Genomic DNA, 23,398 nt, shown 5'->3' with positions numbered 1-23,398 from the left:
AGGCCGAGCAGGGCTGCCCTACCTGAGCTCGTAGGTGTTGTTCTCTGCTGCAGCTTCACCAAGAATACCAGTGGTTGCGTAAGGTTTTCCCTGGAAATCTGTGTTTTGAACTGAAAATGATGACTTGATCTCAGCTGCAGTTTCCTGAATCGCTTATGGCTGAAACACCTGAAATGTTTATGCGTTCCTCTTGTGCTTTTGCTATGTCAGGAGCTTCAGTCCCCTTCTTGTTGTGACTCAAAGTTGGGCTTCTGGGGCATTACAAGTTTGTTAAATTTGGAAGCACAGCATTTGGCTGTGGTTGGTGATGCTGCTCTCAGGCATGGCAGCTCGGTTGTGTTCCTCCATGCTGCTGGGCCCTGTGACATTTTGGACACCAGAGACTGCTGGCAGCGGGTGCAGACAGACCAGCAGCCCCAGGCCTGGTCTCAGCTCCAGGTCCCTGAGTGCTCATGGTCACAGCCATGCATGATTCTCACCCACGCCGTCAGATTTCTTCAGCTTGCAGTGACTGCTGCACTTTAGGCTATGTCTTGTTTGCAACTCTGTTTTAACTAGATTTCCTTTTCCTTCCAGGATTAGTTTTTCTCCATCTCTATTTACATGGTGATAAGAAGTGCTAATCCCACTCTGTCAGTCTGGACTGATGAATCTGAGGAGTAGAACAGGTAATGTTTCACTTGGCTGTTAGCTTGCTGTGACTCAGGCAGCCAGAACCACTCCCTCCCGTTGGAGTACGTTCACATTTGGGGACTAAAGAAATCACACAGTTTCCTCTGCCCAGGTCTCCTGCAGGGAGAGGATTCCTGGCCCCAGAGCAGGGGAGTGAGGGAGGGTGACTTTCTGTCGTGTTTCACAGAATCACAGAAGCGTAGGGGTTGGAAGGGTCCTCTGCAGCTCCACATCTAACCCCCCTAAAGCAGTTCACTACAGCAGTGGCACAGGAGTGTGTCCCGTTGGGTTTGAGTTCCTCCAGAGAAGAAGCCCCCCAAACCTCTCCAGGCAGCCAGGGTTCTGTCCCCTCACAGGAAAGGAGTTCTTCCTCATGTTGATGAGGGACTTCCAGTGTTGCTGTTTGTGCCCACTGCCCCTTGTCCTGTTGCTGGACTGAAAAGCCCAACCCCATCCATTTGTCTCCCTCCGTTTCGATACCACGAGCATCGTCCTTGACATGCTTTTGGTTGTGGATGGTTTTATTTCAATGTACCAACCAGAGCCACTGAGGACGAGTAGCCAGTGAAGAGGTCACCCTCATTGTGCTGAATTTGCCATCGTTGCATGGGGCTTGAGAGAACCACATCCTTCCTAGGAGTTGGCTCTGGCTTTTCTCACCAGCTGTGCTGCAGGAGCAGTCAGTGTTCCTGAATAGGCAGCAGCCCATGGTGACTCCCCTGGGGAGGCTGGCTCACGTTCTCTTCCATTCCCTGAGTGATGTCAGCGAAGGAATGGCTCTAGCTTGAAATGCTGTGAGTCCCCATGGTAGGACACAGCTGGGGGGGGGGTGGAGCCACCAGCAGGCAGTGGCTGTGGGGCACTTCAGGTGAACCTGTCTCATATTGTCCCTTGGATCATACCTTGCTATTGCCTAATACTAATCCTGCTGGGGATCAGCACAGCTTCCTCCTTCCTCCTATGCCCTTGCACTGGGATAGAAGTCTCAGATGCTCCTTAAGCACTGCAGTGAACTTCAGCAGCCAGGCTGGCTCCCCCAGGCAGGCCAAACACGGTGCTGCCTAGCCCAGGCACCGAGCTGAGGTCAGCTCTCAGATTTGCCAGGAGATGCTGTGCAGAAAGCAGGGCGCTGGTAGGGCTCCCCATCCCTCATGTTCCCCTGGCTGTGTCAGGTGCTAGTTGGGCTTGCTTGGGATTGGAGCCATTTCATTGGGGGGGGGGGGGGTCTGCAAGAGCAGCCTGGGGACTGCTGGCTCTTTTCCAGTTTTGGCATGTGGCGAAGGTTTCACTCCTCAAACTTTTGGTCAGAACAAGCAAGAAACCCAAGTAATGGATTGGAGGCTGGGGAAGTAGATGATAAAACCATCCAGGAGGTCATAACGCACATACCAGTAAGCTCCGTGGTCTGACATCCTCAGCAAGTCTCAGTAAGTACTTCTGTCCCTTCCTTCCAGAGCCCTGCGTTGAGTAAACGAACTGATGGATGAAGATGAGAAGGACAGGGCAAAGAGGTATGAGGGGATGCACAGAACATGGAAGCTCTCCCGAGGGAGAACTGTAAACGCTGTGTTGTCTGATCCTTGAAAAAGTACTTGGGACACTCGTGTCAGAAGCAAAATTCTGTGCTTTTCAGGCCGTGCACGGTGGACTACAAAAAATGTAATTATGTCACCATTTTCAAGCTCAGTGCTCCTTGGATTACACTGCCTGTCCCTCAGAGTCTCATGTTATTCCAGAGCTATTTACCATCCCAGTGATTTTGTTGGCCCCACCTGGGGCAGTGCTGCTTAGCATAGGGCAGAACTGGTCTCCCTCCAGCAGAGCTTGGCTCTGTTCTAATTACTCATCATACAGCAGTGCCAAAACAGAGAGGGCTGTTGCAAATGCTGCGTGTGGGAACCTTCAAATGCCAACCTGAGTGTGAAGGGGAATGCTTGCTGCATCCTGCACTTGGTCGGGAGCACAGGGAGCATGTATCGTCATGAATACACTCGTAAAGAAAATTAATGACTGCTGGAAGAGGTTGTATGAAAATAGTGTTATCTGAGCTATGGGCTTTGGAAAGAACATTGCAGAGGAAACTCAATGGATTTACTTTCTCCTCTAATAAAGCCCTAATAAAAGCATTCTTAAAGTGCATTAATGGAGGCTGGAAACGAGTCTGTGGTTTCCTCAGCCAGACTCTTAACATGCCTAGTTTCATAAGTCATGCTGCTGCTACTCCAGATTTTCAAAACCAGATAGGAGAGCTTGTACTTGACTTCATTCTGCAGTCAGGTTGCCTCTGCACAGTGTTCTCTGGCAACAAGCTACTTCTGCAATTACAAACCCATTGAAGGAGGCAGCCTTCTTGTTTTGACCTTTCCATGCCTGTATGCTAAGTGCAGAACAGGAGTGGGCAAAAAGGCAGTGTGTGGTGCCAGCACTTTCCAGCTGGAGAGATTTCACCTTCATGTAGTCATCCCTGATTTTGAAAGAGTGAGAAATGCTGCACGCATGGACGTAGGGATGTTTAAACACCTGTAAATGCTATTTGCTACCTGCAGGTGTTCATTGCTGATGGCGAGTTCGGTCCTGCTGCAAGGCTCCGAGCACCAGCACTGCACTGACACCCAAGCCTAATTCTGTACAAGCGAGCAGTCCCAGCAGAGCTCAGATTCTTGCATTTAAAGCATTTTGCTGAGACGGGGCCTTGTGTCGAGCTGCAGAGCCTTCGCTTTGCTGAGTGACATTTACATTTGTGTCACACAGGGCATCACGTAACAAATCTGAAAAGAAGAGGAGAGATCAGTTCAATGTCCTCATTAAAGAGCTCTGCACGATGCTGCAGGGCCACGGCCACCCTCTCAAGATGGACAAATCCACCATACTGCAGAGGACCATCGACTTCTTACAGAAACAGAAAGGTACTGAGTGCACCCGCCTGCCCCAGATGTCCCCTCTTCCTTTTTTTGGTTTCTAATGTGCCTGCATCGTGACGATGTGAAAATGCAGTGTCACATGTAAGAAAGCTTTGTGTGGGGAGCGATCTGAGGATGATTCCTCTGAAAGCCTCTTAAAAGAAATTGTGTTACTTGAAAATGGAAAAAAAAAAAAAAAGAAGTCCCGGTGATTATGAGTAATGTTGCTTTTTTGATGCTTTTTCTTTAAGAAATCACAGCACAGACAGAAGCCTGTGAGATTAGACAAGACTGGAAGCCTTCATTTCTTAGCAACGAGGAGTTCACCCAGTTGATGTTAGAGGTAAGAAGAAATTAAAGCCGCACAGATTAGTGAGAACTAATCAGTGTGGTGGCGTTGCTCAGAGATGCAGTTCCTTTCACCTGTGGGTCCCCGTGTTAATGATTTTTCCTCTGCTGGCACATCTAATCCAAACCTGATAGAGAGCGGTGTTGTGCTAAATGCTTTGCAGGCGTAGAATTAAGAGTATGTCTGCTCTCCCTTAAAGATAAAGGGCATTTTGGCTCTGGAAACACCCAACGAGCCTGCATTTTTCCTTTCTTAGGAATACAGCTTTGGTTCTGTACTGCACGTTCCTCCGATGAGGACTTCTCTTGCACTGCATAGGCAGCTGCTGCTCTCTGCCCCGCCAGAATCAGGGTGTATGCTGGGCTGAGCCGGGAGGTGCGGCGGTGTCTTCGTTGCTCCTTTTTCATCAGTATGTCATGACTCACCTCCCTGGAAAAGTCTGTTCATTCTTTCTGGGAATTTACCAAACAAGCCAGTTTGTTCCAGCTGAACCAAAACAAATTTCTCTCTTAGAAGTGGCTGAGGAGTGAGCCCTCCGCTAACTGTTGTTATGCCGGGCTGAGCCCATTGACCAGCTTGCACAAAGTTGATGGTTTTACCCAGAATGGGCTTATTTTAGCAAAAGCAGAGTCACAGTGAGGTAGGGAGTAACTGTCTGCAGGGGACACCACTGGGTGCTGCTTCTGTATAGCATCTCCAGCTCCTTCCAAGCTGGGCTGCAGAGCAGCCTAATGATGGCTTCAGAGGAGCTGGCTTTGAGCACGGTGCTGGCTGCAGATCACATCCCCTACACCCTGGGACTGTTTTTGAAGAGTAGGGACAGAGCTTAGGTCAGTGGCACAAGAAGGTGTTTTGAAGAGTCGGGAGAGTGCTCAGAGGAGAAAGCAAGCACAGAGAACACAGGCTGCAGGCCGGAAACCATTGTGAAAAAGAGAGGGAAAACAAATGTTCAAATTATCACGTCACTTGCCTAGAAAACGAGGGCTTTAAGCAAATTAAATAAGGCTTTAGATCATGTCCTTAGTCTTGTCCTTTGATCTGTGGCCATTAGTCATGGATTGCTAAAAAACATTATCTATCCATCTGTCTATCCATCCATCATGCTGGTTTTCTGTGATGATATCTAGCATCTCCTTACACACTGAACTGGTTAACTGTTGTGCAATTCAGAACACATAATGAAGTGACTGAAGTCACCAGGATTGTGTGGGTGTAGAAAATTTAACCGCCTCTGTCTTGCTTCATATAAAATAAGTACTCACTGGGTGCAAAATAGAAGTCAATTTAGTATTAATGAGCAAATAAGAGCATGTACAAAGAGTGCTGCACTAAACAGCACACGTCATTTTTTCCTCTGCGTTGAGCTATCGTTACCATAAGTGATTCATGTTGGGTTTAGACCCCGACAGTCTGAAACCACAGAATGAATTAGCCTATCTGTCTGTCTATGGATAGATGTACTGGAAGTTGCTCCCGTGCGTAATTCTTTTGCTTTCTTTTTGTCTCATCTTTTGTCATCAGGCATTAGATGGCTTCCTCATCGCTCTTACCACTGATGGGATTATTATTTATGTATCTGATAGTGTCTCATCTCTGCTCGGACACTTACCGGTAAGTTCTGACAACGCAGTGCATTGCAGGATGGCTCTCCTGCCTTAACGCAGCCCCATCACTGCAGAGATGGAGCTTTGTTTTGTCTGTCCAAAGAGCCAGCTGTCTGTGAGTGATGGATAAACCCACAAACTCTTAGGGAGCTTGTCAGGTGCCTGTGGTTCTGCCTCAGGGTCTGATAGTTAGCTAAAAGAGCTGTGCAGAATCACCGTGCTCTTAGCTCACCACCTGACTGCATGTCTGAGGAGGGATCGGGGTGGTGGTTATGGTCAGTGTGTGGAAAACCTTATGTCTGTGTGCTGAAGCTCTTCTCAGGAAAGTTCAGGGCAAAATGTATGCTCTCCTAGTGGCATTCTGTTGCTCTTCTTTGAGCCCAGGGTCCTTCATACCAAAAATGTTAGAGTTTGCCATTTCTGTTGGGTATGGGAGCTTCTGCTGGCTCCTCAAAAACATATCTCATTTTTATCCGGCGTAGATTATGCTGTGTGAGGGCAAATTTGAGCCTGAGTATCCTAACGTGGTTGAACATCCTGATGTGCAAAGAAACAAATATGTGCTGACATTATGGAAGAACCCCTTTAGTCAGGACATGTGGGTTCATCAGCACAGGGCACTTGCAGGACAAGTTAATTTTGCCAGTCAGCATGAAAGGCCAGGGGAGGAGATGAGCAGGAGCTGTCTTGCTTCTGTCTCATACTTCCAAAGGGAAAGGTTTCACATTTTCATTTTGAAATGATATTTCACTTCTTGTTGTGTTTCTGTGGTAGCAGGGCTCCTCCAGCTTGCATGTGGCTGAACTGAAGGGCAGCCTTCAGGGCCCATTCTGCAGGTAGATGACAGCCTGGGGGTACGATAACCTAAGGGTGATATTCTGCCCTAGATCCCTGTGTTAATTGTCTGCTAGACTGGCAGCATCTGTGCTCCACTGTAGGATGAAAACGTGTGGTTGTGTCAGCCTGTGCTGTTGAACATGACAAAGCATTCTTTTGCATCAGTCAGATTTGGTGGACCAAAATATATTAAACTTTCTGCCTGAGCGGGAGCAGAGCGAAGTGTACAAGCTCCTTTCTCCACATGTGCTCATGACAGAGTCCGTTGCAGCTGATTTTCTAAACGGTAAGCTCTTTGCTCATCATTTGATCAAGGAGATTTGCCACAGGCAAACAGCTCCCAGAGGGAGCTCCCAGCTATTCAGTACTTGCTGCCACTGCTGCTTTGCCTCTGTGAATATTCTGGGGTTTGATGCAGTACATCAGCTAATGTTCTAACTGGCTGCCTGTGCTCGATTTGAACAGTTTGTCTTTTACTGTTTGCTTTGGCTCACAAGACAGAGGGAAATTGCCCTCATTAGGTATTTTACCCAGAGTGGGACTGAGCCTGTGAAAGGAGTTTGGGGCTTGGGGGAAGAACGAGGGCAGGAAGCTGGTGCATCTCAGGACACTTGAGAAGCCTTCCGTGCAATTTAAGCATCAGGCTTCCTATATCAGAACTGCCCACCTGGGTCTCTGCTGTTTGGCTGCTGTCCTGCTCCCAAACCATCCCCACTCTGCCAGGAGCAGCTGCCACTGACTTCAGCCCCAGCCCATGGGTGGTCTCACACATCCTAAAGCAGAATCAGCTGATCACTGCTCCCACTAGTTACATGCTTGCTTGTGGCCATCCAGAGCATCCCAACAGCAGCAGGGTGGGTCTGAAAACCTGGACACATTCCATACACTGAGTGTGCTGAAGTGCAGGTCATGTTGCTGATGTCTCCCTCTTTCTCTCTTTTCAGTGGAAAAGCAAATAGAGTTTTGCTGCCATTTAGCGAGAGGCAGCTTAGATCCAAATGAACCTCTGACATATGAATATGTGAAATTTGTAGTGGATTTTAAATATTTTACTCATGGTAAGTAACATCTCCAGCCTACCACTACCTCTTAGCCTCTCTCCTTTGATTTTGTGCTCTTCTGTAGCCACGTAAGCCTTGTTTGATCTGAACAGACCATAACTAGCAGGGATGGAGTGTGCTGTGGTTATGTCAGAGGGACTTTTCTTGTAAAGGAGCTGGGCAAGCTGCTGGTCAGAGAAGGGGCACCAGACTGACCCTCCTTCCATTTGATTCTTTGCCAGTCATGGACCAGCCTGCTTACTCAGTTAATTGGTAAAACACGCTGTTCTGTTTTACTTGTGACAACTGAGTTTGAGCAACTCCTAAAATCTTGGCTCTCTCAAGTATCGGGCTGCAGAATGATGCTATTTCCTGCTAATCGGATCTGAGAAAAGGAAAAATTTCTGGATTTCCTGTGAACAGTTTCCTCCAGCCTTTTGGTCACCAAACTTTTTAACATCCAGTCATGACTTAACTTTGTATTGAAAAAAAGAGGTCCAGGCCAGGATAATGCAATAGTTCTTTCTATATCCGCTTGATTTTCAACTTGAGATTTTAAAGGAACTCCTGCAAAACGTACACTGGAAAGGAGGCAGAATTGCTAGCAAAGAGGCCGTAGCTGCATGCAGTCAGAGCTGACTTGGATGCTTCCCTGCAAGCCAGGGGTAGGTGGTGCAGCCCTGGACAGCCTAGAGGATTGTGCTTTGGATAACATCAGCATACATCAGTGTGGCATCCTGGTGTGGGTAGAGTTTGTTGCTTGGGTTTCATCAGTCATTGCACCTGTCCTGACATGAAAAGAAAAGTCTCCTTCCTTTTCTTCTTAAATAAATTGTCTGGTTGTGTCTAGTGCCTACACCCTCCTGTAATGGCTTTGAGTCAGCTATTGCACGAGCTTTCAGGTCAGCCACGGAGGAGCAGATTTGCCTCGTAGCGACGGTTCGTCTCGTCACACCACAGTTCTTAAAGGTGAGGGCTCTCCCACTGCCTTACTCCTTCTAAGCCAAGTGGTGGAAGTCTTTTCCAGCCTTCGTGATCCAGCAGCACAGACAGGCCGTGCTGAAGGCCTGGGAGTGGGGGGTGGCGTTTATTTGGAAGGAGAAAATATAAAGTGGGAGCTGCATTTGAGAAGAGGTGGCCGTGTGATGGCAGGTCTCAGGGCAGCAGGCTCAGCTGAACTGCTTGAAACGTTGGAGCTGCTGAACAAATAGAGCCCACTCCTGCTTTGTGTAGAAAGGCCACCAGCACCTCGGGGCCCCGAGCAGCATCGTTCATGGGTCTCCTTCTGATGGCTGTGTCCTGTGGCACAGTGCAACTTCCAAAAATCATAAAACCATGACAACCAAGGACAGGGATGATGATTCTCACTGCAGAGAGTACCAGCCAGCTCAGCTCGGGGCCGAGCTTGCTCTGCCATCCACCTGTCATTGCCAGTATTTACACAAAGCCGGGGAATTTCGCCTGCAGATGAGGCCCTCAGACTGTTTATCTGAGACAGGATAAGTTGTTCAACCATTTTTCATCAGGTTCTGCCTCTATAAAACAAGGTTAATGCATTCCTTAGAGGAAGAAAAGCCAAGTGCTTTAAAAGCCCTGTGTTTTGCTAGGGTTTGTTATATATCATTTTATAAACGATGGATTCTTGGTCTTGAGAGAGGGCTCCTTTGTCATTGTGCAGAATTACGTGTCTGAATGAGCCAACTGTTTTGCAGGAGCTCTGCAACGTTGAAGAGCCATGTGAAGAATTTACATCGAGGCATAGTTTGGAGTGGAAGTTTTTATTCTTGGACCACAGGTAAGAAATTTGGTTACTGACGCATCAGCAAACTGTAGTTTAAAAATAGAAATGTTTATGTTGCAATTGCTTGAGATCCCAAGTAAAATAGCTCTAATTAAAGTACACTACTTAGATAACAGTATTCCAAACTTACTTATCAAGCTTCCCTAAAAGCTTTGCCCTCTGTCATATTTAAAGTAGCTAAGAAACCACATAAGTAAAGGGTGAATGTCTAGAGGAAAGTCCAGCTTCACCAAGGTGTTAAGTCATTGATGCTGAGCACCATGGATTCTGCTACCTCTACCACTTAGCTCCTCTGCCCACCAGCTTCCAAGTACCTGCTAGATGTTCTGCTGTATTGATACTTTTGATTTCCACCCTGATAAATGGTGAAATTTAGAAAAATCAGCGGATTGGATAGGTTAATTGGAGATTTGCTTTTGACTGGGCACAGTAGGGTAAGCATGGGGAGTAAGGAAGATTGGAATTACTTCATTAAGCTAATTAATATAGGATTCATTTACTTCAGAAGAAGCCAGAGGCTTTTGTTCTCTCTTGCTTCTCTTCACTCAATATGAAAACATCAACACATAGTCAAATGCTACCTTCTCCATTCTGCCACCCTTCGCAAGCTCTGCGAAGCATCACCCCTGGTAGGTAAGACTGAAAGAAATGAGTTCTCCTGGAGAAGGGAGCAGAGGCTGAGTATCATCTGCACATCTGGATCAGAGGGAGGGAACACAAATAGGGGATGACTTGCATTGCTGCAGCAGGGACAGTGCGCTCTTGTGTGGCACACCTTGAAGTGCAGACAGCTCCACTACTGCTGTGTGGGTTGGCACAGCCAGCTCGTTAGTCCTGTTGTTGGGATCTCACTGCAGTGACTTCATTAGACTTTAATTGGCCTGTCCAGTGAGGCACACTTTCAGAATCAGGTGATTTAACTAGGATTCCTCAAAGAGCCCCGAGCCCCTTATGTCACTGTCTGAAGCAGCGAGCTGGCTCTCCAAAGGGCTGTGCCCAGCAGCTGCTGTGAATAAGGCAGGCAGGAGCTTCTTTGCAGCATATCAAAGAGCCTTTTGATGAATCTGGGTTATGACTCAGAGAGGAAGCTCTGCGCCGGGCGCTCACAGCCACTCCAGTCCCACTGGAATCCCAGTGAGGAGATCGTTGTTACTGGGGGTGGACTAAGTTAAAGCAGATGCTGAGACAATCTGGGACAGCACCAGACCCCAGAACCAGAAGGGAATCGTGTGTGCTGTCTCATGTAATCAGTGCTTCAGACCTCTCTCCAGTGCAGTCCCTTGGAACTCTAGGATGCTGGGAAGTGTTGTTGGGTATTTTCCTGTTTCTTGCTTGGCTACATCAGCTCACAGGGCTTGGTCCTAGAGGCGTGCCCTCAGTAGGAGCAGTGTGTGCCCAGGACCTTTCATATCATGGCCATGGCATGCGTGGAGTCATGATGAATAATGCAGAAAACACTCCACAGATTTGCATAGATGTTAGAAAAATGGGGAAAACTGTATTCTTGGTCTGCATATACATACACGTGGAAGAAGAAAACCTCTGAACTATGTTAAGTCTGCTTCTGTTCTTCATTCTCTTGGTTTTTTCTGCTGTTATAAAAAGACTGAAAGGGCTGCTCTGGCCAGGCCTGAAGCTGTGTGCCCCATCCTTCAGGCTGCTGACCAGTCAGCCCCGTGCTCAGATCCTCACTGAAAAACAGTGCTTTCCATTTGCACAGCCAGCTGCAGGCCCCAAGGCTGGAAGTTACACTAACTAGGCACTTCCGAGTGGTCCACAAGCAATGTCAAATGACAGATTAGGAGCATTTTGTGATTGCTTTCTCATTTAAAGAAATCTGGCGAAAGTCATGGAAGCATAATACTTCCCTGATCAGCTTAAATGTTTATCTGGTGCGCATCTGAAAGGCATTATTGTCTTGAAGATAAGCGTGTCGAGAGACACTGGCCAATCTGCCAAAGAGACAGCAAGGACACATTAATAAATACATGCATTATCATCATTAACAGAAATCTGGGTCACATGAGGAAAAGGAACACAGTGCTCTATGAAGAGTCCTTTGGCTCAGTAAGGCTGTATTGTGGCTGAGACCACTTTGTACTGAGAGTGCTCTGTGTCCAGAGATTTCCCTTCAGAGCACAGAGGCCTGGTTCCCGCAGACAGCTCCTCGTACTGGGCCAGGTCTGGCAGATCGCTTGGGCTCTGGGGCTCCTGCTGAGCCCTGATCCTCCTGGGATTGTACTGCAGGGCTGCTGCTGAGCAGACCCCCATCCATATGGCCTTTTTCTCCCTCTCCGTTGGCCATTTGCTGCCAGGATGCCTGTGGCTATGGGGAAGCTCTCTTCTGGAGGCCAAGCTGGGGAAGGGAGCGATCACGGACCTCTTCTGTCCCTCTGTGCTTGAATAACCTCTAACCCTCCCAGGGGCATAAACATGGAGCTGGGTCATTAGGAGAGGCATGGGAGGACTTCCTGTATTAACATCCAGAAGTTTCCCACTTTCTTTTCCCTCTACAGTCACTACCCAGGTGACATTTATATCCAACCTGCAGGAGAATTTTGCTGGGGCTCCGGGTTATTACGCACACAAACATCCATAGCATTTCTCAAGCCGTGTCTCACGAGTGTGCTTAGTGGGTTGAGTCACTGCATACGCACATGCCCTCCCTACGCCCATGTAATGAACAGGCTACGAAGCAGTAAACACACACCTTTTCATTTGCTCAGTTTTTGCCTCTTCCTCTCCGTGTCTCTTGCTTGTACCTGGCAGTGCATCACTGCATATATGAAAGTCCACTCCTGGGTGGAGGTGCCAAGTGGATGCACCTGATGGCTTCGGTCGTAGCATTGCCCTGGTGTCACAGTGCGGGTTTGTGCTCACCACCTGCCCTTTGCTTCCCTCCCAGGGCTCCACCTATTATAGGATACTTACCCTTTGAGGTGCTGGGAACGTCAGGATATGACTACTACCACGCAGATGACCTGGAGCTCCTCGCTAGGTGCCATGAACACTGTAAGTCCCTCCACATGTCACTCATGCAGAGCCTTTTGCTGTCATCACAAAAGGCATCTCTGACTGGGAAGGAAGGAAGGCAGGCTGTCTTAGCACCTCCCTGGGAGCCTGAGTCCCTCAGCAGTCTCTCAGCAGCCCTCTGTCTCCTGTGTCTGAGGGCAGGCCTGGCCGTGGGGATGCTGTTGACTGCCACACTTCCTGGGGACTTTCTGAGAGCCAGAAGGATCTAATGTCATGTGCCACCTGCCCTGGGGGAGAGTGGGGCTGTGAAGCAGAGAGAGGGCTCTTGTCCTTCCACCAGCAGCATCTGTGGGCGCAGAAAGAAGGCCATGGGCTTTCAGCACAGATTTTACTCACCAACTGCATCACTCCAGAAGGGTGGGAGAGGAGCTTTCTCCCAAAGACTGTATTCTTCCATTTTGTTGCGTGCACTTCACGATGAGGTGCTGAACAAGAGTTGAGTCTGCCTGCTGGTTTGCAGTGCCAAGAAATGAAATGTAACAATGCACTTTGTGAAATGCATCTTGGTAATCGGATATTTTGTTGAGAAACATTGCTTACAGGTTTCTTGTTGGACCAACTTGCTGTTTGTCCATCTGCCATCGCTGTTTGGAAGGAGCTTACCAGCAGGGAGCAGTGGGGTGCTGTGGGACCTGCCCTGCAGTGCTGGCAGCATGATGCCAGGCCTCCAAGCAGCTGCACAACCCTCAGCACTGCTTCAGCACTGCTTCAGCCCTCGGTTGCAATGCCCACACCTCTGCCACTGCCCCTCCACCAGGGACACATCTGAGATGCTAAAGGCCCTAGCAGAGAATGGAGAAAACAACCTTCAGAGAGAATTTGTTCATGGTTTACATCTGTGCTTGCCACTGGTCTGTCATTATATCCTAGAGGCCTGTTTCCTCAGCACGCCTGCAGAAAAGCCTTACTGTTCAGACAGAAAGGTCAGGTGCTGGTCAGTGACTTCCAGGAGTTGCTTCAGGATGCCTCACACAGGACCAGGAGCTGGGCAGTCAGTAGCACAGCTCGTTAGCCAGAAGGCCTTCTCTGAATGCTCCTTCTGAAGCACATCCTCGTTTATGGGATGGCTGGGAAAGGCAGCCCCAGCAGTTAGCAAAGCAGGACTTGTAAAAGTGCCCGTGTCCTCATGGCCAGTCAGGCTCCTTCTGGCAGGTGGGCTGGCATCCCATCCTGCCCACTGTGAAGTGCTTCAACCACATCTGTATTTCACTTTGTGTTAATTATGGGTATTTTAAGTGAGCATGTTTCATTTTGTGCTGCCAGCAGTACAAGAGCAATTAAAGTGGTTATTTAATGAATCTCCCCTCATTACGTTGCTGTTACATTACAGCACCTGTGATATTTCTGGGTACACCCCAGTAGTCTGTACAAGGCCGCACTCAGGGCAGCTCTTACAGCTCTCAGAGTGACTGCCAACTTCCACCATTGTGGAAGTTGTGGAAGTTTGTGCCACTGTTAGGATCAAGCCCACCATCTCTGAGATGCATCCTCATCTATTTCTCAGAGGCGAATTCTTTGTTTAAATAGTATTACTTACGCTTATTGCTTGCAGAGAAGCACACTAATTAGTTGTAGGAATATGACCAGTTATAAAGTTATGCCAATTAATAGTTATAAGAATGATTTCTAAGTATTAAAGTGCACTCTTGTGGAAGTTTGTAGCAGGAAAGAACCCAGAGGAAAGCTGGGTACGTGGCTGTGTGCCTGTTGGGCCGCTTATACAGCCACAAGAGCAGCATTAGGGTGGCAGCAAGGCAGGCCCCGAGCGCTTCTTCTTATCACCTTTGTACCTTGAGCTTTCTGTACGTTGTTTGCTATAATGTGCTTTCTCTTTGTTTACCAGTGATGCAATTTGGAAAAGGCAAGTCGTGCTACTACCGGTTCCTGACCAAGGGCCAGCAGTGGATCTGGCTGCAGACACACTACTACATCACCTACCACCAATGGAATTCCAAGCCCGAGTTCATCGTGTGCACTCACCTGGTAGTTAGGTAGGAGCAAGCACCAAGCACTTCAAAGTATGTGTTCCACATCCTCGTCCATTATTTTTTTCCAGTCCTGGTTTGTGTAAGCCAGATATTTGCTGCGTGCATTGGCACACTCAGATGGTATGCAGTCGTAGAAAGCTGTTAGCACAGGGAACATGGGGAGAAATGTCATGTGTTTTTTCTTTGTCAGCTGGGCCTGAAAGCCACCGCTGTCCACATCCACCAGAGTGCCTCCACGATGACATGGCAGGACGAGGAGCTGGAGCATTAACAACCACATGGCTCTGTGGGTGTAAATGAAGTGATTCATCTCCTCCCAAACCTTTGCTCAGTGCAGGAAGGTGGCTGCTGTCCTGCTGGCCACATTCCACCCAGGATACTCTGCAGTACCCTCTGCTCTGGGCTCGGTGGCAGAGCTGGGCTGGAGCGAGCCGAGCTGTGCTGGGGACCTGCTGCCTCCCACTGCCAGCACCCAGCAGTGCTCAGAGCACACGTGTGTATGCTGAAGGGATCAAGGAAATAGTGATGTACTTTGATCTGTTAACTTGAGTCACGTTGTTGCTCAGTGCATCTTTCCTGAAGAATCCATTTCCTTAGGAATCAAGTTGTGATTTTTTTTTTCCACTCCCCTTTTTTCCCATCAAACCTTTGGAAGACAAAGCACAGGTGAAGTGGAAATCTGTCCCACATTCAGAAGCACAGACGGGGGACGTCTTACACCAGTACACAGGTGTTGGTGGTTGAGGTGTTGGCATAAACTACACATAGAGTGATATTTTAAGCAAACATCAGATGGAGCAATTGCTTTTGGGCTGCATTGCTTCTGCCATGCTGCAGGCACCTTGTGTGTGTGTGCACATGTGCGAGCTGTGCACAGCTTCTGACTCAAGAGGAAAACTCAGCTGTGACCTGTGGGGAAGGATAATAACTATGCAGCAACTAGTACCCAGTGATTCTGTTCTCAAGGGTGGCCTGGGCCTGCTGCTGAAAAAATGGTTTAACTTTCTTTATTGTTTTTATTAGTTATGCAGAAGTCCGAGCTGAAAGGAGGCGAGATCTTGGCCTCGAAGAGTCATCCATTGAGCTGGCATCCTCTTCTATAAAGGTATCGTGTCTCTTCACGGTTGAATGAACAGAGCCATCTCTTATCAGTCTTAGGAGATTACCTGTTCTTCCTTCTTCCATCCTCCCCTCTCCTTCCAGGCCTTTGCCTGGGCTACGACTCAAGCAGGTGAGGTGACTCAAGACCTGTCTGAATGCCTGCCTGTGCAACCTGATCTAGGGAGCTGCTTTGGCAGGGGGGTTGGACTAAATGATTTCTAGAGGTCCCTTCCAACCCCTACAATCCTGTGATTCTGTGAGGTGCTCAGGAGTCATATGCTGCATGGCTCTAAGCTGCCTCATCTTGGTGCAGGCATGAAACTGCAAATCCAGGGGTTGCATTGCTGTTGCTCAGCTTTTCCATATCATTCTGAGTGCAACCTCTTTGGTTAATGCCAGGTTGGCACCAAAACTCAGACAAAGGTTGGAAGTGCGGGGAAAACAGCACATCAGTTCTTATCCCAGATTTCAGCTCAGTTTGCACCATTGGGCAGGATGGCAGGAATGGGACTGGGGCAGTAATTTTCATGGCTTGAATCAGTCTGGCATCCCAACAAGCCTGCCCAATTAATGAGGTCATTTTGATTCCTTTTAAATTCCTCCTCTTGATAGTTTACAGATAAGACCAGTAATCAAAGAAGCTCTGAGAGGACTGTTGTGTAATTATCATGCCATCATGGCTGCTCTTCAGCCATTATTTTATAGAAATTACTAATGGGATGCACTGTGTACACTGTCCCGAAGACCTTCTGTGCTGGAGCAGGGACCATCTTGCTACCAACTACTCTCACTACAGCACACTGCTGTAGTTTTGCCCTTCCTTATGAGAGCGGTGATGTTTTTCTGCAGCCTTGAAGCTACATCTACGGGTGCAAGGCAGTGGGAGGAGCTGTAGGGCAGTTGCACCCATCGCTTGCTCTTTGGGAGGGGAGGAAGGAGCTCCTGGGGAGGCATGGGGAAGGTGAGGGCACGGACAGAGTGGAACAGCGGAACAGTCATGGTGTGGGCTGTTAGCCATTAACCAGGTGCTGGGAACCATTTGCAGTTTTGGTGACAGCTCCACGGGCACACAGCTGCACTAGGTTCGGCTATTCCCTGTGGGATGTGTGGGTGGGGAGGGTAAAGGCATCAGGATGACCACCGAGGGGGGTCAGCTGGTGGGGGCCGGCAGCACCCACTCTGTTATTTCCCCCTGACATCCCCTCACGTGTGCCTCTCTCCCTGCAGAGCCACGGCAGCTACCTGGAGGTGGGTCGCTGCGGCAGCAGCCAGGATGCCAGCCGGGAGGGAATGTCGCTGTCATCCCACAGCTCCCGCCGCTCCTCGCACACTGCGTTGTCCGACTCTGCCTGTAGGTGCCCGTTTTGGCACCATGGGGTTTGGGGCAGGGCACCTTCTCAGATCTGGGGTCGGGTGAGAGGCTTCCAGCAGCCGGGACCGAGTCAGTGCGGGGTGCTCAGCTTCAGCACTGACGTGCTGTGGTGCTGTGTCCTCCATCACCTTCGTGAGAGCAGGGGTGGGCACAGCTCTGCTGCCGTGTGACAGCAAAGCATCTCTTTTGCAGCCACCTCGTCCATGAGACACACCGACACCAGCACTCCCACCCGGCCGGCGGTGCCGGAGAAGGCAGCCCTGCGGCTGGCGGCGGCTGGAAGCGCTCAGGTCGGTGCTGCTGGGCCCTGCTCTCACCCTTGGAAGGCTCTGACCCCCAGCTCTGGGTGTGTGGGGCTGGAGCTGCGATTTCCTAGGGCTGTGGCAGAGGCAAGGAGAGCTGCTGGACGTTCCACAGCCACCTGCTGTCTCGGGCTTTGTTCCTCCAGGCCGAGTTCCCCTTCCCAACGCAGGTCTCTTGGGTCTGCACATGTTAAATGGCTTTCGTCCAGACCCGGATGGTAACGCTGAGGGTGTGCTATCACTTAGCAGCGGGCATGCGGGAGCTCAGGTTCTCCCTTCAGACTCACCCTCACACCTCCACGTGGAGCTTTCAGGCTTCCTGCATTTGTTTCATCACCAGGGCTGTGTGGCCGGCAGCATGCCCGCTTAGCACTAGAGGTGCTGGAGACCTCCAGTAAGGTGAAGTTTTCATTTCCAGGCCATAGCAACTCCTCCAGCCGCAGGCGAACACCTCCCTCAGCAGCCAGCAGTCCCCTCCCAGCAGGCTGTGATGGTATGTGGTGCGGAGCTGGGTGGGAGGGAAGGGGTTGTACTGTGGTTGTGTGATAAGCAAGAGGGCTGGGCCCTTGCCCCCAGCCAAGCTGGGATGCTAAGAACACCATTTAAAGGAAGGCTCAGACCTGTCAAACTGCTGGGGGCTGCTGAAGACTCATCTGTGTTGTTAGCAGCTGGCACAGCCTGATACAACATGACAGTGTTACGGCCCTGGTAGAAGAAGGGAATGGCGTGACAGGTCTGAGATAGGCCATAAAAAGAGAACAGCTAAGCAAAAAAAATGGGAATTACAAGTCATAACTAGTCAGGTGTTCCAGCAACCTGCTTGCCTTGCTCAAAAGCATCACGATGAACGTGAGCAGTGGGACCAGCCCGAGCCATGCTCACTCTCTGCCCCGCAGCCCGTGTACCACCTCCCAGCCCCGCTGGGCATGATGCACCAGCTGAAGGAGCAGCTGGAGGAGAGGACGCGCATTCTGCAAGCGGACATCAAAACGCAGCAGGAGGAGCTGCACGTCATCAAGGAGCAGCTGCAGCTGGTGCAGGACTCCAACCTGCAGGTACTGCTGCCCTGCCCTGATGCTGCACACCCGCTGGTTGTCCTTGGAGCATGCAGATCAGCAACATCTGCAGAGCAAAAGCCTTTGGAAATGGCAGTTGCAGAGGGATGAATGTGCAGTGTTGTCTCGGGGCTGGGGGTGGCTGGCATGGTGTCTCCTGGGGGGTAGCTGCCATTGCTGGCTGCTTAAGCACGGAGTCATTCTCTTGACGTAGAAGACAACCCCAAGGAAGGGCTCAGGTCAGTCAGAATTACCCTGCACGGTCCAGCAGAGCTCCCGTGGGGGCCCAACCACCTACACCTCTCACCACAGGCCGGGAGCCTGCAGAGCCCCCGTTTTCTAGCAAAACCCAAGCACCATCTAGTGGCAGTTGCCCAGCAAGGGTTGTCTTCTATCCCTTCCCGATGTGTAACCCACCCGTGCCTCTTTTCTTAAAGATGCTGATGCAGCAGCCGATCCCCCTGGTCTTCAACAACGCGCAGCGCCAGAGCCCGCGGAGGGTCCCGCCAGCATCCCGGCAGCCCGGCACCAAGAAGGCCCCGCAGCCAGGCCCCATGGCCAAGCACTATGGGCCCCCCCCCGTGCCCACCCCGCGCCCATTCCTCAGGGAGCCCTGCAGCACTCCCTCCCAGGTGCCTGGCCGTGCTCGGGCCCTGCCGAGACGTTCTCATGGAGATGGGTGGCACGGAGTGTTACGTGGGGGTGAATGGGGAATTCGTTTCTGGCTGAGAAGTCTTGGAAGGCAGCTGTGATAAACAAGCTTAGCATCACTGGGGCTGAATTCACTGTGTAGAATCACAGAACAGTTTAGGTTGGAATGGACCTTGCAGCCCTCCCCCCCCCAGCCCAATCCCTTCCACCCTAACCCCCAGTGCAGGGCCCACCCAGCCCAGCCTTGGGCACCTCCAGGGGTAGGCACCCACAGCTCTGGCAGCAGTGCCAGGGCCTCACTGCCCTCTGAGTAAAGAATATCTTACTCATGTGGAACCTCTATCTCCTCTCTTTTAATTTGAAGCCGATATTCCCTGCCCTGACACTGCACTGAGAGGTACCATGTCCCTCCCCAGATCTCCTGCAGGCCTGGGAGGTACTAGAAGGCAGCTCTCATGTCTCCCCAGAACCTTATTTAGATGAAAGAACGCTTGCTTATGCATGCTTTGGGCAGTGCAGGAGCAGCTTTCCTTGGGGCTTGGCACTGCCATCCCCATGTCCAGCTGCAGGACAGCCCTGCTCCTGCAGCCAAGGATCATAGAAGGTGACAAATGCCAACAAGGCGTTTGTGCTCATGGGCATATTCCATTCCTGTCGCTTCAGTCAGGAAGACCTTCAGCTGTTTCTGTCTTTTTCCCCATTAGAAGCCATTGTTCTAGCTGTATAACTGAGAGCTTCAAAACCTGACCGCTGTGTCTGCATCTGTATTTCAGGTCCCGCAGCAGCAGCAGCACCTAATGCGAGGAAACCAAGCCCAGACAACGTGTGTGCCAGGGCAGACGAGCATTTCAGTGCCCCTCTACAACAACCCCACGGTGTTCTCACAAGCACATCCCGTTGCAGTGGCTGCACAGCTGCCGACCGATGTTAGCGAAAGGCAGTCTGACTACAGCCAGGACAGGAGCCTCAGGTGAGAGCTGGAACTGTCCTCCCTGCCCTGTCTCGCTTGCTCCAGAGCTCCAGCCAGGGTTAGGTTGATAGCAAAACCACTTTTCTTCTATGCAAAGCTGTAAACTGCCCCAAACCATGCAACTGCCTTTCTGGAAGGTGTCTGCAGATGTCGCCTCTGTGGTCCTGGTGCTGCAGAATATACTGTAAAGGAACACCATAAACTGTGTGGGCTAGAGATCTGTAAAAATGTGCTTCTGACAATGGAGATGTGGCAAGTTTCAGCCCACCTCCATGGGGGTCCCGCAGTGCTGAGAAACATCCTATTGCACTGGCTTCTTTACAGGGAGAATCGGGGGTACTTCGTGTGCTTTCAGGGAGGGCTTAGGGGGTTTGTTCCTAAAGGTTGGCAGCCAGCAGTCTGGACCTGGCTTGCCCTGACTGCCCTTTCTTTTCCTCCACTGCAGGATGCTGCTGGACCAGTCCATCCAGGCCATGGTGCCCTCCACCAACGGCAGCGCCCAGCCCGCGCCGAGCAGCACCAGCAGGCAGCCGGGGAAGTGAGTGCTTTCTTGTCCCTGCTGCTTCCCAGCTCCAAAAACTTGTGTGCCATCACATGAAAACAAACCAGACTGAAAGGAATCAAAACCTAAGCTGGTTAGGAGAAAAAGTAATGAGAATATGTACTTCTCATATCTTTGCAGTAAGAACTCAAAGATAATTACAGTTCTTAGATGTTTTCTGAACTGTTCGGTGGCTTTTGCAAAGCATGAACTGCTTGCTCAAGTTGCAGAGAGGTACAGCCTTACACAGCTGATTCCCTGCGCTTCCAGTCGAGAACGCTTGGTGGGAGGGGGGGTTTTATTTGGGGTTTGGCACAGTTTGACAGGTCCTGCTGCTCTGATTCCTGCTGCACTGGGCAGCTGAACCAGGGTTGGGTTCTCACGCTGGTTTTTCTTCCCCATGGCAGATTCGTGGCCGAGCAGCAGCCCCTGCCTCCCCCCACGCAGATGCAGCCCATCGGTGGCAGCACGGTGCGACCCCACGCCCCCTCGCCCGTGTTCTCCCCATCTGTGATGCTCCCCCATGGCAGCTTCGTGTCCCACCCCGGCAGTGCCCCGCTGCACCTCCACCCCTGGCCACAGCAGCAGGTTCAGCAGCACCGTCTCTACCTTCAGGTAAGGTCTGTGGCTGTGTGCCAGGCTGGGCTGGGCTCTGAGGGATCTGGGGAAGAAATGGGGCTTAGCTGACCATGATCAGACCTGAGCTGTGCACTCATGTGCCTTCCCTCCCCACTATATCTGCCCGTGCCCGTATGCACAGCGTTTCCTGCCTGACTTGGTACCCAGATTTAAGGGTGTATTTCCATAGAGCCCAGCTGTCCCTTAGCAAGCAGATGACAGAGCCAGGCCTTCAAGTATCACGTGCCATCCAGAGGGCCTGGGGTGGGAAACCTGCCCTGTGACAGGCGATAAGGGCTTGGTCCCCTTGAAAACCAAGCTCATGCTGCTAGGTCTCAGCATAGCAATGGTTTTTTTTATCAGCTGCAGTCACTGCTTTCTTTCAATAAATGGTTGTTTCCCAACACAAACCTCTGGGAAAGGCAGTTTCATTTTTCCAGTACATGTTTTCATCAGTGCATGCCAAGTGAACAGTGCTGCCAAGGAGAGGGGCTGTTGGAACTAATAATTAATGAGTAACATGCTCTGCAAGACTTGCTGGGTTGGCAGAGGCAAGCTGTGGTTGTCCTGGAAAAGATGGTAGAAAACAAAGAGTAGGAATAGATAGAGCTGAGCTTACACTGCATTTGGAGTGGGAAATGAATTGATGTTGGAAATGTGGGCAGGGGAGGCTCCCACTGCTGTGTGTGCGTGCTCAGGAACTGCTGTGAGCCCTGAGAACAGAAAGCTTCAGTCAGCACCAAGTTGGGCCGCGGTGCCGTGGTGATGGGGCCTGCTCTGTGGGAGCAGCAGCCACGGGGCTACCATCCCACAGCCGTGCTGGGCTGCCTGCATTGCTGGTAGGATAGGGGGTCCCACCTGTCCCCAGCTCACTGCTGGGTGTGTGCAGGTCACCTCTGTGCTCTGGTACCCCTGGGCAGCAGCGAGGGAGGGCTGCCGTGCCTGGGACAGGTCCCGTCAGCCTTCGTGTCTCCCTGCAGATGCAAGGAGCCGAGGCAGTGCCAGGAGGACCCAGCCCACGCGTGTTCCAGCCACCCCACGTCCCTCAGCAGAGCCCTCTGAGCTACTTCCTGCACCCGCAGCCGCAGGGCCGCCACGCGCAGGGCCAGCCCTGCAACCTGCCCGACATGCCCGAGATGCAGCTGCCCTGACCGACTGCTGCTCACGGATGGCATTGCCGTGGGGCCCAGCTGGGCTGTCCTGGTGGCAGCACCGCCCAAGAGCGCCCGTGGGCTGCGAGCCACGGCCACGTCTGCCCCAGAGGAAAAGAACAGGAGGATGCTCTCCCGGGGCTCCTGCCCTCCCACCGGAGCCGCGGACTTGGTGAGGAAGGTGCGCTTGGGGCGGGTGGCTGAGCCGTGCCTGCCCGTGCCGGCGCTGGCTGCAGATCTCTGACCAGAAGGGAACAGCTGCCCGGCCACGGGCACGTGGGCTGAGGTGCCCGTGGGGGTGGCAGCACCGCAGACAAAGCCCGGTCCGGTCAGGGCTGGAAGGCACTGTGATGCTGATCCCGGTGCTGCAGCACGCTGCTCCTGTGTACATAGCTCGTCTCGCTCTCGTAGGTCCGTCGTGGAGTTTGTCCTTATTTCTATACCTCAACCCCACTGTTTTGTTTTCCGGGAGATTGGATAATGCTGCTAATTTACATAACACCACTTTTGCCTGAATTTCTTACTGTTGTTAAACCAGCTCACGTCGCAACCAGTGAGATATTCCTCACCCTTTATTTTGGTTAACGAGTGCAGATAAATTTATATGGTTTTTACTCCCTGCAGCCAAATCCTTTTCAGGTTACGTACAGAGAATCTTTATTCTTTCTCCTCTGTTGTCCCGTTCTGCTCCAGGTGGATGTTGTGTGTGTTTTTCTTTACGTGAAAACAAACACAGTAGAACACCACAGGACAGCAAACTTGGTGGTTTTGCTTGGTCAGATTTCAGTCTGACAGACCCAAAACGTATACTCACAACGACACAGGTGACGTTACGAGCCCGTAGGGTCAGCAATAAATTGTATTTTTGTAAATTGCCACTTTTTAACTATATGTTTATATTTATGAATTGAGAAACCAGTGTGTTCCTCTGTGGGTGTATGGCTGTGTCCCTCTGTTTGTGTTTTTCCAAAGGAAAAGGAAATTGTACATTTCTGAGGCGCTGGGGGCTGAGGACTGTCCGTGAGCACTGCTGGAGCCCAGGGTGCGGTGCAGGAAAGTGGGGAGGAAAAGGAGCACACGCTGAGGCACACACACACCACGGGTACACTGCTGTGCACAGCTCATGTCCCAGTGTCACTGCTGGGAGGAGAAGGCAGCAGGGTGGTGGCTGTCCTGCACGTCCACCCCGCGTGCCGGCCGTGGTGCAGCAGCGTGGCTGGGCTCCTGTGAGCAGGGCTTGCTGTGGAGGGGGTTCGCTGCCTTGCAAGGACAGGACTGGGGGTGATGGCTGTGCCCCCCCACAGCCCTCCTGATGGGCTGCACAGGGACGGGCAGGGCTGAGGATGGCACGGCTGTCCGTTGCCCGCAGCATCTCAGGGTGGAGTGGGGGAGGTTTGCAAGGATGTTTACATG

At 51.1% G+C, this 23,398-nt stretch overlaps 1 protein-coding gene across 1 annotated transcript in view; it reads left to right on the top strand.

The window, feature by feature from the left end:
- Positions 1-22,089, top strand: part of PASD1 (PAS domain containing repressor 1) — a 41,234-nt gene extending 19,145 nt beyond the window's left edge. Inside the window, exons 2-22 of the mRNA XM_065729697.1 lie at positions 577-668; positions 2,127-2,183; positions 3,424-3,578; positions 3,824-3,915; positions 5,443-5,532; positions 6,528-6,648; positions 7,307-7,420; positions 8,253-8,371; positions 9,115-9,197; positions 12,109-12,215; positions 14,080-14,227; positions 15,248-15,329; positions 16,553-16,676; positions 16,890-16,987; positions 17,418-17,492; positions 17,896-18,054; positions 18,492-18,686; positions 19,479-19,675; positions 20,121-20,213; positions 20,624-20,831; positions 21,815-22,089. Of these exons, the coding sequence (XP_065585769.1) occupies positions 2,152-2,183; positions 3,424-3,578; positions 3,824-3,915; positions 5,443-5,532; positions 6,528-6,648; positions 7,307-7,420; positions 8,253-8,371; positions 9,115-9,197; positions 12,109-12,215; positions 14,080-14,227; positions 15,248-15,329; positions 16,553-16,676; positions 16,890-16,987; positions 17,418-17,492; positions 17,896-18,054; positions 18,492-18,686; positions 19,479-19,675; positions 20,121-20,213; positions 20,624-20,831; positions 21,815-21,985 (2,463 nt within the window). The 5' untranslated portion in view covers positions 577-668; positions 2,127-2,151 and the 3' untranslated portion in view covers positions 21,986-22,089. The remainder of the gene's footprint in view (positions 1-576; positions 669-2,126; positions 2,184-3,423; positions 3,579-3,823; positions 3,916-5,442; positions 5,533-6,527; positions 6,649-7,306; positions 7,421-8,252; positions 8,372-9,114; positions 9,198-12,108; positions 12,216-14,079; positions 14,228-15,247; positions 15,330-16,552; positions 16,677-16,889; positions 16,988-17,417; positions 17,493-17,895; positions 18,055-18,491; positions 18,687-19,478; positions 19,676-20,120; positions 20,214-20,623; positions 20,832-21,814) is intronic.
- Positions 22,090-23,398: the final 1,309 nt, after the last annotated feature.

The sequence above is a fragment of the Cyrtonyx montezumae genome, unplaced genomic scaffold (assembly GCF_038088225.1).
Source record: "Cyrtonyx montezumae isolate F1298 unplaced genomic scaffold, pur_monq_1.0 scaffold_11, whole genome shotgun sequence".
NCBI lineage: Eukaryota > Metazoa > Chordata > Aves > Galliformes > Odontophoridae > Cyrtonyx > Cyrtonyx montezumae.
The sequence above is the reverse complement of the archived record's forward strand: the minus strand, read 5'-3'. Positions and strand labels throughout refer to the sequence as shown.